Source organism: Stegostoma tigrinum, chromosome 18, assembly GCF_030684315.1.
Source record: "Stegostoma tigrinum isolate sSteTig4 chromosome 18, sSteTig4.hap1, whole genome shotgun sequence".
NCBI classification, from domain to species: Eukaryota; Metazoa; Chordata; class Chondrichthyes; order Orectolobiformes; family Stegostomatidae; genus Stegostoma; species Stegostoma tigrinum.
The window spans coordinates 718,777-742,573 of record NC_081371.1 but is presented as its reverse complement, the minus strand read 5'-3'; the positions used below and the strand labels follow the sequence as shown (position 1 = coordinate 742,573).

Genomic DNA, 23,797 nt, shown 5'->3' with positions numbered 1-23,797 from the left:
TTATCATTTTTTAACAAACAAATTCTAGCTTCCTGCGTTCCAATTCAAGATTACTGTGCACAACTTCGTAACCTTTGACATTTCAAAAACATAAAATCGAAAATGGGGGTGCGGGGAGATAATTAAGGACATGGAGAGGACAATGGCAAAGAAGTTTTTGAAATTGGATAGCTGTGATTTATAGTTGGCAGAAATGAGAAATGATAAAAAGCAGAAAGTGTTGGTGGGGTTAATATTGTTTCAGAGATAGTAGGAACTGGAAATGCTGGAGAATCTGCGATAACAAGGTGTAGAGCTGGATGAAAACAGCAGGCCAAGTAGCATCAAAGGAGAATTTTCCGAAGAAGGGTCTAGGCCCGAAACGTCAGCCTTCCTGCTCCTCTGATGCTGCTTGGCCTGCTGTGTTCATCCAGCTCTACAGCTTGTTATCTCGGGTATTGGTGGGAACAGTTTAAAGGCCTTCAAAGGATTGTGACATTGTTGGACAGTTTGTTAATTGAAAAATGATAGGCTGTAACCAAGGTAGTGCAATCATAGATGAATGTTGTAAATCTCTTATCAGTATAACAAATCAGAGTTGAAGCCTTTGGTGGGAGTCGTACCAATCATAAAGACAATTTTTACTCCAGATACATTTTTACCATCACACTGGCTATATTTTTACTGTCAACCTAGATTACTTCTGCTGTACATCCAGACATAACTTTACCATCACTGGCTACATTTTTACTGTCACACTGGGTAGATTTCTACTGTCACTCTGGATAGATTTTTATTTTCACTCTGGTTATTGTCAATCTAGATATTTTTACTGTCACTCTAGGTAGATTTTTACTCCTACTCCAGGTAGATTTTTGCTCTCTCTCTGGGTACATTTTACTCCCACACGATGTACCTTTTTGCTGTCACTCTGGGTAGATTTTTACTGTCATTCTGGGTATATTATTGTCATTCTGGGTATGTCTTATTCTCAGTCTGGGTAGATTTTACCGCCACACTGTGTACATTTTACAGTCACTCTGATGTATTTTTATTGTCATTCTGTGTATATTTTTACTGTCCCTCCTAATATCTTTTACCACCACACTCTATACATTTTTACCGTTACTCTGGGTAGATTTTTACTCCCTCTCTGAGCAGGTTTTTGCTGTCATTCTCGGTACATGTTACTGCCACACTGTGTACATTTTTACTGTTACTCTGGGTAGATTCTTGCTGTCACTCTAAGATGCATTTTTACTGTCCCTCCAGATATATTTTACTGCCACACTCTATACATTTTACTGTCACTCTGGGTAGATTTTTACTGTCACTCCGGATATATTTTACTGTCACACTGGGTAGATTTTTGATTGCACTCTAGATATGTTTTTACTGTTCCTCTATGTAGATTTTTATTGTCCCTCCAGATATATTTTGCTGCCACACTTTATACACTTTTACCATCAATCCAGGTAGATTTTTACTCTCACTGTGGGTATATTTTACTGCCACACTGTGTACAATTTTAGTGTCACTCTGGGTTGTTTTTTGCTGTCACGCCAGGTAGATTTTTACTGTCCCCTAGTTTGATTTTTACTGTCCCTCCGGATACATTTTACTATCACACTCTGCATTTTACCGTCACTCCGGGTATATCTTTCCTGTTACTCTGGGCATATTTTTACAGTCAGAGTGTGGAACTTCCAGGAGTAATATTTTAAAGAAAACATCCTGAAGAAATGACTGAGGCTAAAAGCTGATCAATCCCCAAGACCTGACAGCATACATCCTCAGATAACAAAGTGTAGAGCTGGATGAACACAGCAGGCCAAGCAGCATCTCAGGAGCACAAAAGCTGACGTTTCGGGCCGAGACCCTTCTTCAGAGAGGGGGATGGGGATATGGTTCTGAAATAATTAGGGAGAGAGGGGGAGGCGGACCGAAGATGGATAGAGGAGAAGATAGGTGGAGAGGAGGATATAGGTGGGGAGGGGATAGGTCAGTCCGGGGAGGACAGACAGTTCAAGGAGGCAGGTGGGAAATGGATACATCCTCAGGTTCTGTTAGTGGATGGACTGATTGTACTTAGATTGCCAGTGTAGAGAAAGGAAGTTGGGCAGGACAAACTACATCCTGACATGAGCCTTTAGGAATTTGTAATCCATTCTAGAGGATGTGGTAAAAGGATGTTGAGAAAATCATCTCAACATCCAAAAGAGCAGGTTCCAGCTGTCAGGTTCTAAATGGTAATTCATGCTTGATGGATATGTTTGTGTTATTTGAGGATGTCATTGCAGGATGAATGAAGAGAAACCAGGCGATTATTTCAAAAGGCATTCAATAAGGTGTTGCATTGGACTATAAGAGCATAATTAGGCTGCTCAACCTCTCCAGCCTACTCTGCTATTTTAGATCATGGCTGATAAAATTACCTTGATGCCGTGTTGAGGGGAGATAGTGGTAATGTCACTGAGCTACTAATTCGGAACTCCAGGCTGTTGTTCTGAGGTCATGGGTTTGAATTCCTTCTTTGCAGATGGTGGAATTTGAATTTTAAAAATCAAGAATTAAAAGCTAGCCGTTTTGTGGCCATGAAAACACTATTAATTGCCATTAATGCCCTTTAGGGAAGGCAGTTTGCCCTCCTTACCTGATCTGGTCTGCATGTGACTCCTCACCTACAACAATGATCCTTAACTACTGTTTAAGCAATTAAGATGGGTAATAAATGTTGCTTTTGCTGAGGTTTGCATCCTGTGGACGAATTTTAAAGAAGTCCTGCCCTATCATATATACCTTGATGTCATTCGTAACAAGAAATCCCACAATCTCTGTCTTGAACCTGCTCAATGATTGAGCTTCCAGAGGATCCTGAGCAGGAGAATTCCAAACATTTACCACCCTCTGCATGAAGAGGTTCATCCTCATTTCAGCCCGTTTATTCTGCGACTGTATCTCCTGGCTCTAGACTCCCTGGCCATGGAAATGTCCTTCCTGCATCTATCCTATCTTTACAATTTTAGATGAAATCTCACTTTCAATGAGATTGCATCTCATTCTTCTGAACTCCAGAGAATACAGGGCCCAGTCTCCTCATGTAACAGTTCTGGCATTCTCTCAATTGGATTTTTTTCGTGGCAAGAATCACATCCTGATCCACTCTCTGAATGCACTGAGCGCTGTCTCCATGTTCTCACCTCCTTCTGTTCAAGCATGGCCCTTACTTCTTTGGCTATCATCCTGGGCATTCCCAGTATTTAACCTGGCCAGTTGCTTTCCTTGCTAGCCCCACATCTCTCCCTTCAGTCTCATTATTTGGATAATTTAGATCCAGCGTGGACAATCAGCTGTGCATATGACAGTCTGTCTGTCTGTGTGTAAGGATCACTCATGTTACAACCATCCAGACCCTCAGTTGTCATGTTCTGTTTCTGAAGGTGTTCAACACAAAACACTTGGATATTTGGAGTATATAATGTCCTTTAGGGAAGGAAGTCTTCCATGCATATCTTTGGCCTACATGTTACTCCAGACCCACAGAAATGGGGTTGACTCTGAATTTCCGTTTCCAACTCAGTTCAAGGGACAGCTAAGGATGGGCATTAAATGTTGGCCTCACCAGTAACACCCATATCCCATACATCATCAGTTGCTCAGACTCAGATTTTGTCATTTCCCAATTTGTTTCCTTAGGTTAAAGCTTGACAATTCAATTGCCATTTTTGATAAATATTTTCTTAACTGATCGGAGACATTTCAATGCTCAAAGCCCCCCTTTTATTTTACACTAAATCTCAAATTGAAGTCCTGTCCTGTCCTGTCTTTTCATTTACTCTCTGGCTTCAGGAGATGTCCCAGAGGACTGAAGGACAGCTAATGTGGTACCATTATTGAAAAAGGGAGCAAAAGATAAATCAGGAAACTACAGGCCAGTCAGTGGTGGAGAAACTATTGGAAGCAGTTCTGAGGGACAGGATTAATCTGAATTTGGAGGGGCAGGGATTAATCAAGAACAATCAGCATGGTTTTGTTAAGGGGACGTCATGTCTGATCAACTTGATTGAATTTTTTGATGAAGTGACCAGATGTATAGATAAGGGCAATATTTTTGATGCAGTCTACTTGGACATCAACAAGGCTTTTGAGAAGGTCCCACATGGGAGACGAATACAAAGGTAAGAAATGGGATCAAAGGAAATTTAGTAAATTTGATCTACGATTGGCTGAGTGGCAGAAAGTTAGAAGGTGATGTTTGAGTGCTGTTTTGCCAATTGAAAATCTCTATCTACTGGAAAGCCACAGGGGCAGTGTTGGTGCCCTTGCTATTTGTGGTTATGTAAATAACTTAGACTTGAATTTGGCAGGTTGATCAGTAAATTTTCAGACAATACCAAAACTGCTGAAGTATTAAATAGTGAGGAAGATAGCCTTAAACTACATGACGATATGGATTGTCTAATCAGTGGTGAATAGAATTCAATGTGGATAAGTGTGAGGAGATGCACTTGGGCAAGGGAATATATCATGAATGGTAGGTCCCTAGGAAGCACCAAGATTAGAGGGATCTTGATGTGTGTGTCCACCAGTCAGTTGAGGCATCAGGATAAGTGGATAACGTAGTTAAGGAGGCATATGGGATACTTGTCTTTTTTGGTGAGACCTTAAAGATTAAGCATGGAAAGTTTATGCTGGAACCATATAAAACCCTAGTTAGGCCATAGCTAGAGTATTGTGTGTAGTTTTGGAACCCGCAACGTAGAAGGGATGTGATACACTGGGGAGGGTACAGAGGAGGTTTACCAGGATATTATCTGAGCTGGAGAGTTGCAGTTATAAAGAGAGATTGGACAGACTGGGGTTGTTTTCCCTACGGCAGAGGAGATTGACAGGGGCATGACTGAGATGTATAAAATTGTGAGGGCATTGATAGGTTCGATAGAACAAAACTTTCCCCCCTTGATCGAGGGATTAGTGATCAGGGGCAAAGATTAAAGTAAGGGATAGAAGGTTTAGTGGAGATATGAGGAAAATCTATTTCACCCAGATGGTGGTGAGAATCTGGAACCCGCTGCCTGTGAGGATGCTAGAGGCAGAAACCCTCATAACATTTAAGATGGATTTATGTGTGAACTTGTGATGTCAAAGTTAAGAGGACTATGGGCCAAGTGCTGGAAAATGGGATTATAATAGTTAGGTGGTTGTTTTTGACTGGCACAGACTCATTGAGCCTAACGGCCTTTTTCTGATCTTTAGATCTCTAAGACTTTGACTCTAAAATGAATGTCAAAGTAATATCTTGTTGCTTATTGCTGAGTTGCAATCTATATCGACATATCCACTTCAATCTTCCATTTGTTTCTTTTTCCTATTTGTGGGATGTGGGCATTGTTGGCTTGATCAGCACTTTTTACCTGTTTTGAGAAGGTGGTGGTGAGCTGCCTTCTTGAACCTTTGCAGTCTATGTGCTGTAGATAGACCCTCAATTCCCTTAGGAAAGGAATTCCAGGATTTTGCCCCAGTGACAGTGAAGGAAAGGCGATATATTTCCAAATTAGGATAGTGAGTGGCTTGAAGGGGAACTTGCAGGTGTTGATGTTCCCATGTATCTGCTGCCCATGTCCTTATAGATGGAAGTGGTCATGGGTTTGCTATCTAAGAATCTCAGGTGAATTTCTGCAGCACATCTTATAGATAACACTCACTGCTGCTACTGAGCATCGGTGGTTAAGGGAGTAGATATTTGGCTCTGAAACCTGGTGTTTAATCATACCTCAACTATTTAAACTTGCTTTCCACATTGACCACTAAGATTGTAGGTTTCAATGTGAATTTTTAATCTTAGCTTATTACCTTCATGTGTAGGCAACCATCCTGTGATACCATATTATATCATAGATTACCAGTTGTTGAAGGATAGAAGGAGCCAGTCTTAACACACTACTATATTTATTTACAGAATTACACATTAGAAGCTTAAATTTCCTCACCAACATCTATATTTCATTCAGTGTCTATTTTTAGGGACTCAGGTTGGTGATCACAGCCCACGTACAATTAATCTATTAAATCAAGAGGTGGTAGAAAGTAATAATTTTCAGTATGAGGGGTGGAACAAGGTGAGATTTCCAATAGAGATGAAAGCTGTGCAGCAGTGAAAGGATAGATCAAGGTATGGGTTGGTGGTAAGAGCTGCACCAATACCTGAGTAGCCTGGACGAGGCAAGTTTTGGAAGATATGAACACATTTCGACATCAGCTAGAGGGAGATGCCATTGTCCCTGAACCAGGTTTCCATTCAAGGCCATGATGCTCGCAGTACCCTCATCTACAGTGAACAAAGGACAGAAGGAAGCTTGTTTACATTCTGAACAGGAGTCTGGAGAGGGCAACGAGAGCTGATCCACTGGCAGAGCCCATGGTTGCCGAAATAGGGCAGGGGTGTTAATAGGGAGGAGATTGAAAAGATCACCCCAGGCAATGGTCTTGGGGGTGGGTGTATGGGGTACAGTCAGTGGCAGGATGGCCGGAAAAGCTGTTCATGAAGAGACAGCAGAGAGAACTTGATATTGGCTTCAGAGAATACCAACAAAGACACTAAGGGAAACTGTAGGCTTATCTAAGAGAATCAAAACCGAGACAGCGACAGGAGAGTAGGAAGGTGTAGTATCCTTTGACTCTTATTTATATTAGGGTGCCTTGAGTGCACCCAACATGTGGGGGTGTTCAATATTTCATCAATATTATTGCTGAAGCCCACGTGACCAAAGTGTCTCTGAGATTTGGGTTTATCAAATGTGAGCACCCAGAGTGTCAGCAATTACTTCACTTTCCTTCATTTCACATAGAACATCTCCCATTCATTTCATCCATTCATTGGATTTTTATTTTTTTTCTCAATGTAGCCTCTGATGCTCCCCCATTTCGGAACGAAGCAGTTCGAGCATGGTTGGATTCCGTGTCCAGAGGTAGTTTTGTTTCTGTAAGGAAAGTCTGGGCATGAAGCTGCTTCCCTCTGCTTCTGTCGCACCTCTTCAGGGCCTCTTCGTCAGAGTGAGCATGTCTAAGTCAGGTTTTTGGGAGACTAGACAGGGAGGGAGAGAGTCAGAGCTCACTTAGACTTGGGGCTAAGAAAAGAGATTGAGGATGTCATTGAGAAATTGGCTGAGGACAAGATGAGAGAGAAAATGTTCCCTCTCAGAGTATATCTAGTCTACAAAGTGCTACTTTGCTTGCTATACCCCTGTCAAATTTGACTCCTGGCTTGTAAATATCTGAAGGAATTTTGCTTTGCTTACTGATTTTCAAACAGAAAATATCAAAATCAAATAATTGCGCTCACAGTAACTGGCATGAGAAGCAATGTCAAACAGGAAGAAAGGATGGAATTCAGCTAGCAGCAGCCAAAGAAACAGGATGTTTCAGACAGACAGATGGATGAAGAGGAGACAGTGGGTCTCTGACAGAAAGAGAATCTGAGTGGATGGGCGAAGGTTGAGGGATGAGTAAGGGAGATATTGTTCCACTGTGTGAGAGTAAAGGAGAATTTAGCATGGCTGATTCGGATGGTAAAGGGTTCCAGAGTGAAAGGGATTAGACGGGGTGAGATATTAAAAGATGTTGGGGATGAGGGGGAGAGTGGGATTAAACTGGATTATTAAATGGTGTAGCGAGTGATGAGCGTGGGCTTAGACTGTGTGGAATATTTAAGGGTGTTGGGAGTGAGAGGTTATACTGGGGAATATAGGGTGTGAGGAGTGAGAAGGAGAATAGAATTAGACTGGGTGGCATATTAAAGGGTGTTGGGAATGGGGCAATACTGGATGGTGTAGGGTGTAGGCATTGAGGGGGGATTGGGATTAGACATTTGGAATATCGAAGGGTGTTGGGAGTTAGGGGTTATACTTGGGTAGTGTAGGGTGTAAGGAGTGAGAAGGAGAGTCAGATTAGACTGGGTGGCATACTAAAGGGTGTTGGGAGCAGGGCTATACTGGGTGGTATAGGGTGTGGGGAGTGAGGGAGGTGTGGGATTAGACTTGGATATGAAAGAAACTTGGGACTGAGAGGTTATGCTGAGAGGTATCGGGTGTGTAGAGTGACTGGGAGAGTGGGATTGGATGGGGTGTAATATTAAAGGGTGTTGCAGTGAGTGCACCCTATACTGAGCAGTATAGACTGAAGGGGAGAATGGGATTAGACTCGGTGGAATGAGGGGTTATACTAAGTGGTCTCGGTCAGGAGATTAGTTTGTTTTGACTTTGGGGAGTGATGATTTGTGAATTCTTTTAAGGATTGTGAGGACTGCATTGGAGACTAGGGTAAAGTAGTTGAATTTGATTTGCCGGTAACATGCTCCTGGTTTGGCCAGTGGTGAAACTTCTTTGCAATCCATTCTTTAGTTTCAAATGCTGCATTGTTGTTTCCCGTGTGACTTTGCTTTCTGGAACCTTTTTTAGTCTTGTAAGTCTTTGAGAGCTTGAAGGACTCCATGAGTTCTGACATCTGGCATGTGGCTGCCTGAATGGCTCTTGCATTGAAGTCCATGTTGTCAGCTGCCTGGACTTTTTAATTTTCTCTCTTTTAAATGCTCAGCCTGTCTTCCTCCTTTGGAACCTCGTTAAAATTTTGACCAAACCTTTGGTATTCTGACCTGATATCACACTCTGTGGCTTGATGTCGAAATCCTTCTTTATAACAATCTTTGTAAGATTCTTGAGACATTTTGCAAGTAATTTGTATTGTTTGATGACGAACATGCCCTGTTAGAAATGGAGCTCTTTTGAGGAATGTATTAGAGTACTATCAGAGGTATAGATATGCTGCAATCTTTTGAATTGACTAGACTGTGACTGAGGCAGTGTTTCAATTCTTCTGCTTTCTATGTTGCATCCCCAGAACAGCAGCTAGAGGTGGAATTAAGCCCAGTTGATGATGACGACGTGGAGGATGAGGAAGATGATGATGGAGCAACATTCGATGACGGTATGCTGAGTGACTGAGTCTGGGAAGATCGAGGTTCAGGTGCAAACGAAAGGGTTCAAAGATGAATCACTGAATGTTCTGCAGATGATATCTATTTTGTGAACTTGTTGCCATTGACAGCACAGAGTAATGGATATAAGTTTGTTGGCGATAGGTTGGTGAAAATGTGAGTGATGGGAACACAAAGAGGCTGTAAGTGAAAGGGCAACAACAGAGCAGTTGAACTATAATCTGGGCAAGAGCAGCATCATTTGCTTCACTCATGTAAAAAGAATATTTTTCAAGGGTGTGAACCTTTTTGGAAGATGATGTTTGAACAGATGTGCAAATACAGCAAACAGTTGAATACATAAATGATATATTGGCCTTTATTACAAGGGATTGGAGTACATGAATAAAAAGCTGTTGCTGCATTGTACAGGATGTTGGTGAGACCACACCTGGAATATTGTGTGCAGTTCTTCTCCACATATTTAGGAAGGATACAGTAGCATTGGAGGTGGTACAGCGAAGGTTCACTAGATTGTTCTATGCGATAACAGGGTCATCCTATAATATGATGCTGAGTAAATTGTTTGATAATCTATTGAGTTTATGAAGGGTGATCTGATTGAAACATTCAAGATTCTTAAGGGTTTCTCAGGGTCAACACTAACTGGATGTGTTGTTCCAGTCAAATTTTTGTCCTTCTTTGTACTTGTTTATTGACACCAGTAAAAATTGGTTGTGTCTCTTGGTGACGAGTTGGTGTTCGTCTATCCGCCGCTCTGCCCGATGCTGATGCTGCTCCACCCACCACCCTTAAAGCCACCAGCTCTACAGCCCATGCCAGACCCCAGCCCTGCCGGGCCTACACCATCCCCCCAGATGCCCCCCTCAGTAAAGGACTCACCTTCATCTCCCTCCAGCCAAACGTCAATGAATATCACTCACGCCTGGATATTGGACAGTTTTTACGCCACCTCCACCTTCATTTCTTTAACCACGAGTCTAACCCTTCCCCTTTTCTATAGACTCGTTTCCCCGCCTCCAACACACCCCATTCTCCTGGACACCACCCCAAGATCCCCTTCCCTGGCTTGACCTCTTCATCTCCAACTGCTGTCACAACATTGTTCGCCTCAACCTCTCCACCCCTCTCACTCACTCCAACCTCTCCCCCATAGATCGTGCAGCCCTCTGCTCCATCCGCCCCAACCCTAACCTCACGATCAAACTTGTGGACAAGGGTGGCGCAGTTGTGGTATGGCGCACTGACCTTTACATCACCGAGGCCAGGGGCCAACTCTCTGACACCTCCTCCTACCACCCCCTTGATCATGACCCACCCCTGATCACCAAAACATCATCTCCCAGACCATCCATAACCCCATAACTTCATCACCTCAGGTGACCTCCCACCCACAGCCTCCAACCTCATCGGTCTCCAACCTGCACTGTCCGTTTCTATCTCCTTTCCAAAATCCATAAACTCAACCGCCCTGGCTGATCCATTGTCTCTGCCTGCTCCTGCCCCATGAAACTTATCACTGCATATTTCAACTCTATTTTGTTCCCCCGGTCCAGGAACTCCCCACCCATGTCCAGGAAACCACTCATGCTTTCCACCTCCTCCAAAACGTCCGATTCCCTGGCCCCCAACACCTCATCTTCACTATGGCCAAACAGTCCCTGTATACTTGCATTCCCCATGCATATGGCCTAAAAACCCTTTGCTTCTTCCTCTCCCGCAGGCCCAACCAGTCCCCCTCCACCGACACCCTCCTTCACTTAACTGAACACATCCTTACTCTTAACAACAACTCCTTCAACTCCTCCCACTTCCTACAGACTAAGGGGGTGACTGTAGGAACCCGCATGGGCGCAAGCAATGCCTGTCTTTTTGTAAGATACTTGGAACAGTCCCGCTCCCACAGCTACACTGGCCCTAAACACCACCTCTTCCTCCGTTACATCGATGACTGTTTCGGCACTACCTCGTGCTTCCACAAGGAGCGTGAACAGTTCATCAACTTTACTAATACCTTCCACCCCAACCTCAAGTTCACCTGGACCATCTCTGATACCTCTCTCTCCTTCCTGGACCTCTCTGTCTCCATCTCTGGTGACCACCTTGAAACTGATATCTATTTCAAGCCCACCGACTCCCACAGCTACCCAGACTACACCTCTTCTCACCCACCTTCCTGCAAGAATACAAGCCCCGACTCCTAATTCTTCCACTGCATCTGCTGCCAAGATGAGGCATTTCACTCCCGAACATCCCAGATGTCCTCATATTTCAAGGACCACAATTTGCCCCCTTTAGTGGTCAAAAACACCCTTGACTGCATCTCTTGCATTTCCCGCAACTCAGGCCTCACACCCTCTTCCCGCAATAAAGACAAAGACAGAATACCCCTTGTCCTGAGCTATCAACCCATTAACTTCCAGATTCAAAGCAGTATTCACTGCCACTTCCACCACCTACAATCTGATCCCACTACAATGGATATATTTCCCTCCCCACCCTTACCTTCCTTCCAGAGGGACTGCTTTTTCTGCGACTTCCTCGTCCACTCCACACTCCCTACGAGCCCCACCACCTCCGGCACCTTTTCCTGCAACTGCAGGAGGTGCTACCCCTGCCCCTACACCTCCCCCTTCACTCCATCTCTGGCCCCAAAAAACCCTTCCACATCAAACTGATGTTCACCTGCACATCCGCTAATGTGGCTTATTGTATCTGCTGTTCCCGATGTGGCCTCCTCTACATCGGTGAGACCAAGCAAAGGCTCAGATATCACTTTGTAGAGCACCTACTCTCAGTTCGCAACAAATGACAACACCGCCCAGTCGCAAGCCACTTCAACTCCCCCTCCCACTTTCTGGATGACATGTCTATCCTGGGCCTGCTCCAGTGTCACAATGATGCCACCTGGAAACTAGAGGAACAGCACCTCATATTCTACCTTGGAAGCCTATAACACGATTGTCTCAATGTGGACTTTACTAGCTTCAAAGTCTCCCCATCCGGCATCATCCCAAGACCAGCTCCCCACCAATCACGCTTCATTGACCTGTCCACCTTCGCTCCCACCTATCTGGTCCTTCCACCACTACCGACCGACACTCACCTTTGCTGGCTTCATTCCTGCCTCCTTGACTGCCCACCTATCTGCCCCTCACCCCTCACTGACCAATTGCAACCTCTACATACCTACACTCGCCTTTACTAGCTTCATCCCCCCCCTCCTTGAACTGTCCATCTTCTCTCCCACCCTTTTCCGCTCCACTATCTATCTACTATCACCGCCCCCACCCCCCATTTATTTCAGAGCACCCTTCTCCTCCCCCATTTCTGAAGAAGGGCCTCAACCGAAAACATCAGCTTTCCTGCTCCTCTGAATCTGCCTGGCCTACTGTGTTCCTCCAGCTCCACACTGTGTTATTTTGTGTATCCTTATTGTCAGTTTTCTTTCAGTTTGGCCTATTAATATTTTTCACAATCTTTGCATAGTACTTTGTATATTACGTTAGTTTTATTTGTTGTGGGTATGGGATCCTTTACATTAGTAGCTGTCACAGCATGGTTCCTTTATTCATTCACAAAATGAGGGCATCGCTGGCTTGGCTGCATTTATTGCCCATCCTGAATTGCCCAGAACACAGTTAAGAGTCATCCACACTGCTGTGGGTCAGGAGTCATATGTAGGCCAGACCAGGTAAGGGTAGCTGTTTTCTTCTCTAAAAGACATTAGTGAACCAGATGGGATTTTCCCGACAAACGACAATGGATTCACAGTCATCATTAGAGTTTTTAATTACAGATATTTATTGAGTTCAAATTCCACCATCTACCGGCAGGATTCGAACCCAGGTCCCCAGAACATTATCTGAGTCTCTGGACTGACGTCTAGCAATAATACTACTACACCATTGCCTCCCCGTGTTGGTTTATGGCCTACCCTGATACTTAGGGGTCTGAGTAGTCTTGTGGACATCTCTGAATTGTCTGTCATGTACGATAGGGTGACTAGTTTGTTTGGCTGTGTTGTGACTTCTTGTTGTGGTCTGTCATGGATTGTGCTTTTTGGGTACCCACTTCTTTTAAAAACGCTCTATAAGTGCTCCTGTTCTGCTTTGCTAATTCCAGATTGCTGCAATGTGTTGTAGCCCATTTGAACAATGTCCTTGTGCAGGTCTGTTTATGGGTGTTGGGCTGGTTGCTGGAGTAATTAAGTAACTGGCCCGTATTTGTGGCCTTTCTGTATCCACTAGTCTGGAGTTCCCCATTGTTCTTAAGTTCTACCATTATGTCTGGGAAAATATCTTACTGAAAGCATTGTTCTCATATTGTTCTCATCTTCTTTTGTGAGTTTTTTTCCAGTAGTATTCTCAACTAAGTATTTCAGTTTCTGTTGTAGTCCTTTGGCCATAGGTTGATATGCCTGGAATGAGACGGTGGGCCTGAGGGGGACCCCTGGCTTATGTACCTTGGGAAGACCCATTGTCACATCACCAGGCATGCTAACATATAGCCGGAGAATGACAATGGAAACTGAACAACTTAGTTGAGAACGCTACCCACTTCATCCACTCCTCCCAAGAATTCCTTAACATCCATCAAGGACTCCAGAATAGAAGAGGATGAGATAATGATATCCTTTGATGTAACAGCACTATTTACATGCACAACCATCGACCTAGCCAAAGAGACAATGCCACACTGCTGGACGAATCAGGAAGGCAGGCAACCCAGGACACAGCATCAACAAGGACAACACCCTGAAACTGCTGGATCTGTGCCTCACAACCCACTTCACCTTCAATGACAGTATATTCAAACAAATCAACAAAACAATCAATGGGATCCCCAAAGTCAGGACTAACAATGGAAGTAGTAATGCAAAGGTTAGAACGAACAGACCTCCCCACTATACAACCCAATCTCTGGGTCCACTATGCAGATGACACCTTTGTGATTGTCAAACACACACAACTAGAAGAAATCCACCGACACATAAATAACATCCTCACTGGAACAAAATTCACAAAAGTAGAAGAGAACAATAACCGACCACCCTTCCTAGACATAATGGTAGAACTTAAGAACAACGGGGACCTCCAGACTAGTGGATACAGAAAGGCCACACATACGGACCAGTGACTTAATTACTTCAGCAACCACCCCAACACCCATAAACGGAGCTGCATAAGGACATTATCCAAACAGGCCACAACACACTACAGCAATCCGGCATGAGTAAAGCAGAACAGGAGCACTTATACAGAGTTTTTAAAATAAATCGATACCCAAAAAGCACAATCTATCGTTACTGCTGTGACAGACCACAACAAGACACAACATGACCAAACACGCTAGCCACCCTATCATACATGAGATCGTAGATGTCCACAAGACACGTCAGACCCCCCAGTATCAGGGTAGCCCATAAACCAACATCCACCCTGCAACAGCTACTAATGAAGGTAAAGGATCCCATACCCACAATTAATAAAACTAACATAGTATACAAAATACCATGCAAGGACTGTAAAAAATATTACATAGCCAAACTGGAAGAAAACTAACAATAAGAATACATGAACACCAACTAGTCACCAAGAGACATGAGCAATTCTTACTGACCTCAATAAACATGGACAAAGAAGGACAAAAATCCAACTGGGACAACACATCCATAATAGCAAGAGCCAAACAGAGACAATTCCTGGAGGCCTGGCATTCCAACTGGAACTCCATCAACAAACATATTGAACTGGATCCAATATACAGACCACTGAAAAACAGAACCAGAAGTGATGCCCCCGCCCAAGAAACCGAGACACATAAATAACAAGCGGGACAGTACACCAACACTTCACTGGAGCTGTACTGATGATGTTACCGAGCAGGGTGATGAAATGTCTGCAACCAAACACACTGCCTCAGTGAGCAAGTCTACAACCCCATCCACAAGCCGAGCTACAAATCTTCTCAAAATCTTTAATTTGCTAGATTTGTTCGAAGTCTGTCCCATTTAGCATTGTGACAGTGCCACACAACATGATGGAGGTTATTCTCAATGTGATTGCAGGGACTTTGCCTCCACAAGGACAACACGTTGGTCACTCTTACAGAAACTATCATAAACAGATGTATCTGTCACTGGCAGATTGGTAAAGATGAGGTCAGGTATGTTTTACTTTCTTGTTGGTTCGCAGTTTTGAGCACAGTGGTCTATCAGTGGAACTCTGAATGAGTAACAATGGTTACACTACCTTAACGGCTCCTGTAACTCTGCAACACCTTCACCAAACTAAGTGCAGCAGTTGAAAATGGTGTGTTACTTATCAGAACAATGGATTGGCCATAAATGTGGACAGGGATGGCCCATTCCCACAAATCAAACACGTGTCATCAGCTTCAGGCAAGGAATCCAGTCATCAGCCAAGACAGAGTGCATCACAATGTCGCTGTCCCAAGACACACTGTCCCTCAGGATGTCTAAAACATACTGACCCTCACTGACCCAGGCACATTGGCCCTCAGGGTAACCGGAACACACTACCCCTCACTGACCAGGGCACACTGCCCCAGACACACTGCCCTGCAGTCATAGAACATAGAACATTACAGCACAGTACAGGCCCTTCAGCCCTCGATGTTGTGCCAACCTGTGATACCGACCTCAAGCCCATCTAACCTACACTATTCCATGTACGTCCATATGCTTGTCCAATGATGACTTAAATGTACCTAAAGTTGGTGAATCTACTACCATTGCAGGCAAAGCGTTCCATTCCCTTACTACTCTCTGAGTAAAGAAACTACCTCTGACATCTGTACTATATCTTTCACCCCTCAGTTTAAAGCTATGCCCCCTCGTGCTCACCGTCACCATCCTAGGAAAAAGGCGCTCCCTATCCACCCTATCTAGCCCTCTGATTATTTTATATGTTTCAATTAAGTCACCTCTCAACCTTCTTCTCTAATGAAAGCAGCCTCAAGTCTCCAGCCTTTCCTCGTAAGACCTTCCCTCCATACCAGGCAACATCCTAGTAAATCTCTGCACCCTCTCCAAAGCTTCCACATCCTTCTTATAACGCGGTGACCAGAACTGTACACAATACTCTAAGTGCGGCCGCACCAGAGTTTTGTACAGCTTCGCCATAACCTCTTGGTTCCGGAACTCGATCCCTCTATTAATATAAGCTAAAACACTGTATGCCTTCTTAACAGCCCTGTCAACCTGGGTGGCAACTTTCAAGGATCTGTGTACATGGACACCGAGATCTCTCTGCTCATCTACACTGCTAAGAATCTTACCATTAGCCCTGTACTTTGCCTTCCGGTTACTCCTACCAAAGTGCATCACCTCACACTTGTCTGCATTAAACTCCATTTGCCACCTCTCAGCCCAGCTCTGCAGCTTATCTATGTCTCTCTACAACCTACAGCATCCTTCGTGACTATCCACAACTCCACCGATCTTAGTGTCATCTGCAAATTCACTAACCCATCCTTCTATGCCCTCATCCAGGTCATTTATAAAAATGACAAACGGCAGTGGACCCAACACCGACCCTTGTGGTCCGCCACTAGTAACTGGTCTCCAGGATGAACCCTTGCGGTACACCACTAGTAACTGGTCTCCAGTCATATTATCCCTCAGGGTGACCCAGACACACTGTTCCTCACACTAACAGGGCCACGCTGGCCCTCACACTACATTGCTGCTCACACTTGTCTTTCATGTTGACAGATATTGCATCAGACGCAGAGGCCGAGAACTTGATTTCTTATACAGAGGAGCTGGAGCAGTTAGTGCGGGAGAAGGAGGAAGCCTGTGGTGAGATTGGAACTCCAGGTAAATCCTCAGTGACACTCATTTGACTGTCAATCACCATCAATCAATCTGTTTAACGTAGGAATAGATCATAGGTATGGGTAGTGTCCTAGCCAAACTGAGTCACAGTCATATAGATTGTGGAATGAGATTTGAAAATAAAACAAAAACTAAAAGAGAACTACAGTACAGAAATAGGCCCTTCAACCATTCAACCCTGTGTCGACCATCATGCCCTGACTAAATTTAAAAGACAAACCTTCTGCCCTTACTTGCTCTGTATCCCTCTATTCCGTCCCTATTCATGTAACCGTCCAGATGCTCCTTAAATGTCGCCAACATGCATGCTTCCACCACCTTTTCTGGAACTGCATTCCATAAGCTCCTGCCACTCTCTGTGTGAAAAACTTTCCTCACACATCTTCCTTAAAATTCTGTTCTCTCACCTTGAACCTGTGCCCCCTTGTAATTAAAATTTCAACCCTGGGAAAAAGCCTCTCACTATCCACTTCTCTATGCCTTTCATAATTTTGTAGACCTCTATCAAGTTTCTCAGCCACCATCTTTCCAGTGAAAACAATCCTAGTCTTTTGAATCTTTCCTCATAGCCAATGCCCTCGAGTCTAGGCAACATCCTGGTGCACCTTCTCTGCACTCTCTTCAAAGCTTTCACTTCCTTCTGGTAATGCAGTGACCAAAACTGCACACGGTATTCCAAGTGTGGCCTAACCAGGCTTTTATTTAGCTGTAGCATAGTTTGTCAGCTTTTGTACTCCAGGCCTGGGCGATGAAGGCAAGCATGACGTATGTCTTCTTAATCACTGTCCACCTGTGTTGCCACTTTTAGGGAACTGTGGACCTGCACACGCTGATCAATCTGTATATTAAAGGTTCTGCCATTTACAGTATAATTCACACCTAAATTTGATCCTCTAAAATGCATCACCTCACATTTGCCTGGATTAAACTTCATCTGCCATTTCTGAGGCCAAGTCACCAATCTGTCTATATCCTGTTGTGTCCTTTCACAATTGTCGGCACTATCAACAACTCCACCAATTTTCGTGTCATCTGCAAACTTACTAATCAGACCACCTAAATTTTCCTCCAGATTATTTCTATACGCTACAAACAACAGAGGACCTAAGACTGATCCCTGTGGAACACCACTAATTACTGGTCTCCATTGTGAAAACCACTCCTCCACTGCTATCCTCTGTCTTCTATGACCAAGCCAGTTTTGTATCCACCTAGGTAGCCCACCCCAAATCCCATGTCATTTTAGTTTGCCAGGTGGGAATTTATCAAACTTTTTACTAAAGTCCATATAAACTACATCTACAGCTCTTCCCTCAGCAATTAGCTTTGTCACCTCTTTAAAAAAATTCAACCAGTTTGGTGAGACATGAACTTCCCCATATGAAGCCATGCTGCCTGTCGCTTATTGGTCCATTTTCTTCCAAATGTGCATATATCCTGTCCTTCAGTATCTTCTCCAAGAGCTTCCCCAACACAGATGTCAGACTCACTGGCCTATAATTTCTTGGATTATACCTGCTTCCTTTCTTAAAAAAGGGAACCCTTTCTTTAAAAAGGGAACAACATTGGCTAAACTCCAATCTTCTGGAATCTTGCCTGTGGTCAAGGAAGATGTAAAGAAATCTGCTAGTGCCCCAGCTATTTCTTCCCTTGCTGCGTGATAAAAAGAACCTGGGATTGATCCCATCTGACCCTGGGGACTTGTCTATCTTAATGCAATTTAGGATACCCCAAACCTCATCCTTTAATGTATCAACATTCTCTAGAGTATCCAGACACTCATCCCGGACCTCAACATCAATCACATCTTTCTCCTTGGTGAATAGTGATACAACATTCTGATTAAGGATCTCTCCCACTTCCTGTGGCTCCACCCATTATTTCCCTCCTTTGTCCTTGAGGAGGCCTACTCCTTCCCTTGCTACCCTCTTTCTTCTAATTTTTGCATAAAAAGCCTTAGGATTCTCCTTGACCGTATTTGCTAAAGATATTTTATGGCCCTTTTAACCTACCTAGTTCTGTGTTTAAATCAATTCCTAATTTCTCTATACTCAGCAAGGGCTTTATCAATATATAGCTGCCTAGACCTATCGTATGCTTCCTTTTTCCTTTTGACTAAGTTTACAATTTCCCTTATCATCCATGGTTCTTGCATCCTGCCATTCCTGTCCTTCAGTTTTGCAGGGACATGCATGTCCTGCACTTTAATCAACTAGTCTTTAAAAGTTTCCCACATGCCAGATGTAGATATGCCCGCAAATAACTGCTCCCAATCCACATTCTCCAGTTCCTGTCTAATTTGGATGTAATTTGCTCTTGCCCAATTAAACACCTCATCTGAGGGCTACCCTGTCCTCATCCACGATTCCCCAACATCTTATGGAGTTATGATCACTAAGCCCAAAATGCTCTCCTGCTGAAACATCAATCACCTGTCCTGGCTCGTTCTTTAATACCAACTCTGGTATGGTCTCCTGGATTGTCAACATACTGTATCAAAAAGCCCTCCTGGACACATTTAACAACTTGCTATCCCATCCAAGCTCCTGGGTGTCAGGGAGTCTCTGTCAGTAAGAGGAAAGTTGAAGCCACCCACCACAACTACCCTGCTTTACATAGAACATAGAACAGTACAGCGCAGAACAGGCCCTTCAGCCCTCGATGTTGCACCGACCTGTGAACTAATCTAAGCCCCTCCCCCACACTATCCCTTTATCATCCATGTGCTTATCCAAGGACTGTTTAATTGCTCCTAATGTGGCTGAGTTAACTACATTGGCAGGCAGGGCGTTCCACACCCTTACCACTCTCTCAGTAAAGAACCTGCCTCTGACATCTGTCTTAAATCTATCACCCCTCAATTTGTAGCTATGCCCCCTTGTACAAGCTGAAGTCATCATCCTTGGAAAAAGATTCTCACTGTCCACCCTGTCTAATCCTCTGATTATCTTGTATGTCTCTATTAAATCCCCTCTTAGCCTCCTTCTCTCCAATGAGAACAGATCCAAGTCCCTCAGCCTTTCTTCATAGGGCCTGCGCTTCAGACCAGGCAACATCCTGGTAAATCTCCTCTGCACCTTCTCCGATGCTTCGATACCCTTCCTGTAATGGGGCTACCGGAACTGCACGCAATATTCCAGATGGGGCCACACCAGCGTTTTATACAGTTGCGGCATGACATCACGGCTCCGGGACTCAATCACTCTACCAATAAAACCTAACACACTGAAAGCCTTCTTAACAGCACTATCAACCTCGGTGGCAACTTTCGGGGATCTATGTGCATGGACACCAAGATCCCTCTGCATATCCACACTACCAAGAATCTTTCCATTGACCCGGTATTCTGCCTTCGTATTATTCCTCCCAAAGTGAATCACCTCACATTTATCCGTATTAAACTCCATTTGCCACCTTTCAGCCCAATTCTGCAGTTTATCCAAGTCTCCCTGCAACCTGCAACATTCTTCTAGACTGTCCACCACTCCACCAACTTTAGTGTCTTCTGCAAACTTACTAACCCATCCACCTATGTCTGCGTCCAAGTCATTTATAAAAATGACAAACAGCAGTGGTCCCAAAACAGATCCTTGAGGCACGCCACTAGTGACCTGACTCCAGGCTGAATATTTTCCATCAACCACCACTCGTTGCCTTCTCACAGAAAGCCAGTTTCTAACCCAAACTGCTAAATCTCCCTCAATCCCATGCCTCTGCATTTTCTCCAATAGCCTACCATGTGGAACCTTATCAGAGGCTTTACTGAAGTCCACGTACACCACGTCAACTGCCCTTCCCTCATCCACATGCTTGGTCACCTTCTCAAAAAACTCAATGAGGTTTGTGAGACACGACCTGCCCTAGACGTATCCATGCTGGCTATCTCCAATCAAATTGTTGCTTGCTAGATGATTTTCAGTCCTATCTCTTATAATCCTTTCCAAAACTTTTCCTACAACAGACGTAAGGCTCACAGGTCTATAATGATCTGGGCCATCTCTACTGCCCTTCTTGAACAAGGGCACAACATTTGCAATCCTCCAGTCCTCTGGTACTAAACCTGTAGACCATGAGGACTCAAAGATCAAGGCCAAAGGCTCCACCACCTCCTCCCTGGCTTCACTGACATCCCTCCGAAAAATCCCATTCGGCCCAGGGGATTTATCTACCTTCACACCTTCAAGAAGTGATAACACCTCCTCCTTACTAACCTTAATCCTTTCAGTTCTAGTAGCCCGTAACTCAGTCATCTCCTCTACAATATTCTCTTGTTCCTCAGTGAAAACAGATGAGAAATAATCACAACTTCCCACTTCTGTGTTTGACTGGCCCTATTCCTACCCTAAGAGTCGTCCTCTTATTCCTCACATACCAATAGAAAGCTTTAGGGTTCTCCTTTATTCTACCTGCTAATGTCTGCTCATGTCTCCTCCTTGCTCTTCTTAACGCGCTCTTTAAATCCTTCCTAGCTAATCTGTAACTCTCCGTTGCCTCATCTGAACCATCTCGTCTCATTGTCACATAAGCCTCCCTCTTCCGCTTAACAAGAGATACAATTTCTTTCGTAAACCACGGTTCCATTACCTTCCCTCCTTCCTCCCTGCCTGACAGGGACATACCTATCAAGGACACGCAATATCTATTCCTTAAACCAGCTCCACATTTCAATTGTCCCTATCCCCTGCATTTTGCTAACCCATTCTATGCCCCCTAAGTCTTCCCTAATCGCATTATGATTGCTCTTGCCCTGTGGCATGTTCCTAACCCTTTCCATCACTAAAGTGAATATAACCGAATTATGGTCACTCTCTCCAAAGTGCTCACCTACCATTAAATCAAACACCTGGCCTGGTTCATTACCAAGTACCAGATCCAGTGTGGCCTCCCCTCTTGTCAGCCCTTCGACTTGAATCAGGAAACTCTGCTGCACACATTGGACAAAAACCAATCCATCCGACGTATTAGAGTTATAGCATTTCCAAATAATGTTAGGGAAGTTAAAGTCTCACATAATGACCACCCTGTTCCTTTCACTTCTGCCCAGAATAGTTTTACCAATCTTCTCCTCCACATCCCTGGAACTTTGCGGAGGCCTATAAAAAACTCCCAGCAGCGTGGCCTCTCCTCTCCTGTTTCTGACCTCAGCCCATAGCACCCCAGTAGACGAGTCCTCATCAAAAGTTCTTTCAGCCACCGTTATACTGTCCTTGACTAACAAAGCCACACCTCCCCCTCTTTTACCACCTTCCCTGACCTTCATGAAAGATCTAAACCCTGGAACCTGCAACACCCATTCCTGACCCTGCTCTATCCATGTCTCCGAAATGGCCACAACATCGAATTCCCAGGTACCTATCCATGCTGCAAGCTCACCTCCCTTATTCCGGATACTCCTGGCGTTGAAGTAGACACACTTCAAACCAGCTTGCTGTCTGCCAGTACACTCCTGTGACAGTGAGGTCCTGTCCATGTCCTCCCTAGTCTCATCCTCCTGTGTACTAGAACTACACCTCAGTTTCCCATCCCCCTTCTGAGCTAGTTTAAATCCACCCAAATAGCACTCGCAAATTTCCCACCCAGGATATTGGTGCCCCTCTTATTCAAGTGCAGACTGTCCTGTTTGTAGAGGTCCCACCTTCCCCAGAATGAGCCCCTATTGTCCGTGTACCTGAAGCCCTCCCTCCTGCACCATCCCTGCAGCCACGTGTTCATGTGTTGCTTTTTTCACAACTTTCTAGTATCTGCTCCTCTGTCTCTTGGGCTGTTGGGAGGTCTGTTGAAAACTCCCAACATTGTGATTTCGTCCTTCCTATTCCTCAGTTCCACCCATAATGCCTCACTGCAAGATTCCTCCGATGTGTCCTCCATCAACACAGCTGTGATGTGTTCCCTAATCAGCACTGCAACTCTCCCACCCCTTTTGTTTCCATTTCTATTCCGATATCCAGGAATGTCAAGCTGCCAATCCTGCCCCATCTTTAACCATGTCTCCATTTTGGCAATATCATCATAATTCCAAGCAGTAATCCATGCTCTTAGTTCATCTGTCTTAGCTGTTATACCTCTTCCATTGAACTAAATACACTCCAGTACTCCAGTCCCTCTAATTCCTGCAACTTCCCTCTGCCTGCTCTTACTCTGTGCTATGCATATCTCAGTCTCTTCTTTGTCCCACGTCCCTGCACTTACTGGCCTGTTGTAAGTGCAAGTTAGGGATGTGTCTCTGAATAAGATGCAAAGGAGTAAGGACAGTGCTGATGCATTCAGATCCATGACACTGGGGGGCAGCAAGTCAAAGCAGTCAGACACACATGATAATCACTAAGTGCAGGCAGGACACCGTGAGAGACTGGCACTAGGAGAGGAGGGAATTCTGTGATTTGAATTTGTTTGTGTAATGGAGGCTAATTGGGAAAAGCACATTGTAAGGAACTTTCTGAGGGCTGGATACAGATGGCATGCAGTTTATTGTTGTGAAGGTTGTGTCAGGGACCTTGATGATCGGATAATAGGACTTGTTGTTTGAATTCCTGTTCCAAGTCACTCAAGACCTGCATTATAGTTAAACCAGAATGTAATCGTGGAGAATGGATTATTTAGTTGCGAAAGATTGAAGATTGGGTCCAGATTCAAAATAGTGCCTTTTACCTTTGTTATTTAGTAAAAGCAAGTGTTTTCTACCAAACCTGACACCGGAATAGGTTCTGAGAGTTAAAATAGAAAAGGCTGCTAACAGTCCACAGTTCATCCAGCATTGATGGAGAGACAGAAACAGAATGAGTGTTTCAGACCAGAAATGTCTTCTCAAGGTCTGAGGTGAAGATAAGGCATAAAGCAAGGCTGTCTTCATCAACATGAACAAATCTTTTGTATCAATAAATGGTGAGACTCTGCATTGTGCACCAGAGATTGGGATGTCTGGTAAACTTCATCCCACAAACAGGGACACACTGACCCTCAAGGTG

The 23,797-nt window shown here is 44.3% G+C and overlaps 1 protein-coding gene across 1 annotated transcript in view; it reads left to right on the top strand.

The window, feature by feature from the left end:
* LOC125460785 (protein-methionine sulfoxide oxidase mical3a-like) overlaps nt 1-23,797 on the top strand; it is a 374,391-nt gene that overhangs the window by 272,500 nt on the left and 78,094 nt on the right. Inside the window, exons 33-35 of the mRNA XM_059652260.1 lie at nt 6,885-6,947; nt 8,875-8,961; nt 16,710-16,814. Coding sequence (XP_059508243.1) covers nt 6,885-6,947; nt 8,875-8,961; nt 16,710-16,814 — 255 coding nt within the window. The remainder of the gene's footprint in view (nt 1-6,884; nt 6,948-8,874; nt 8,962-16,709; nt 16,815-23,797) is intronic.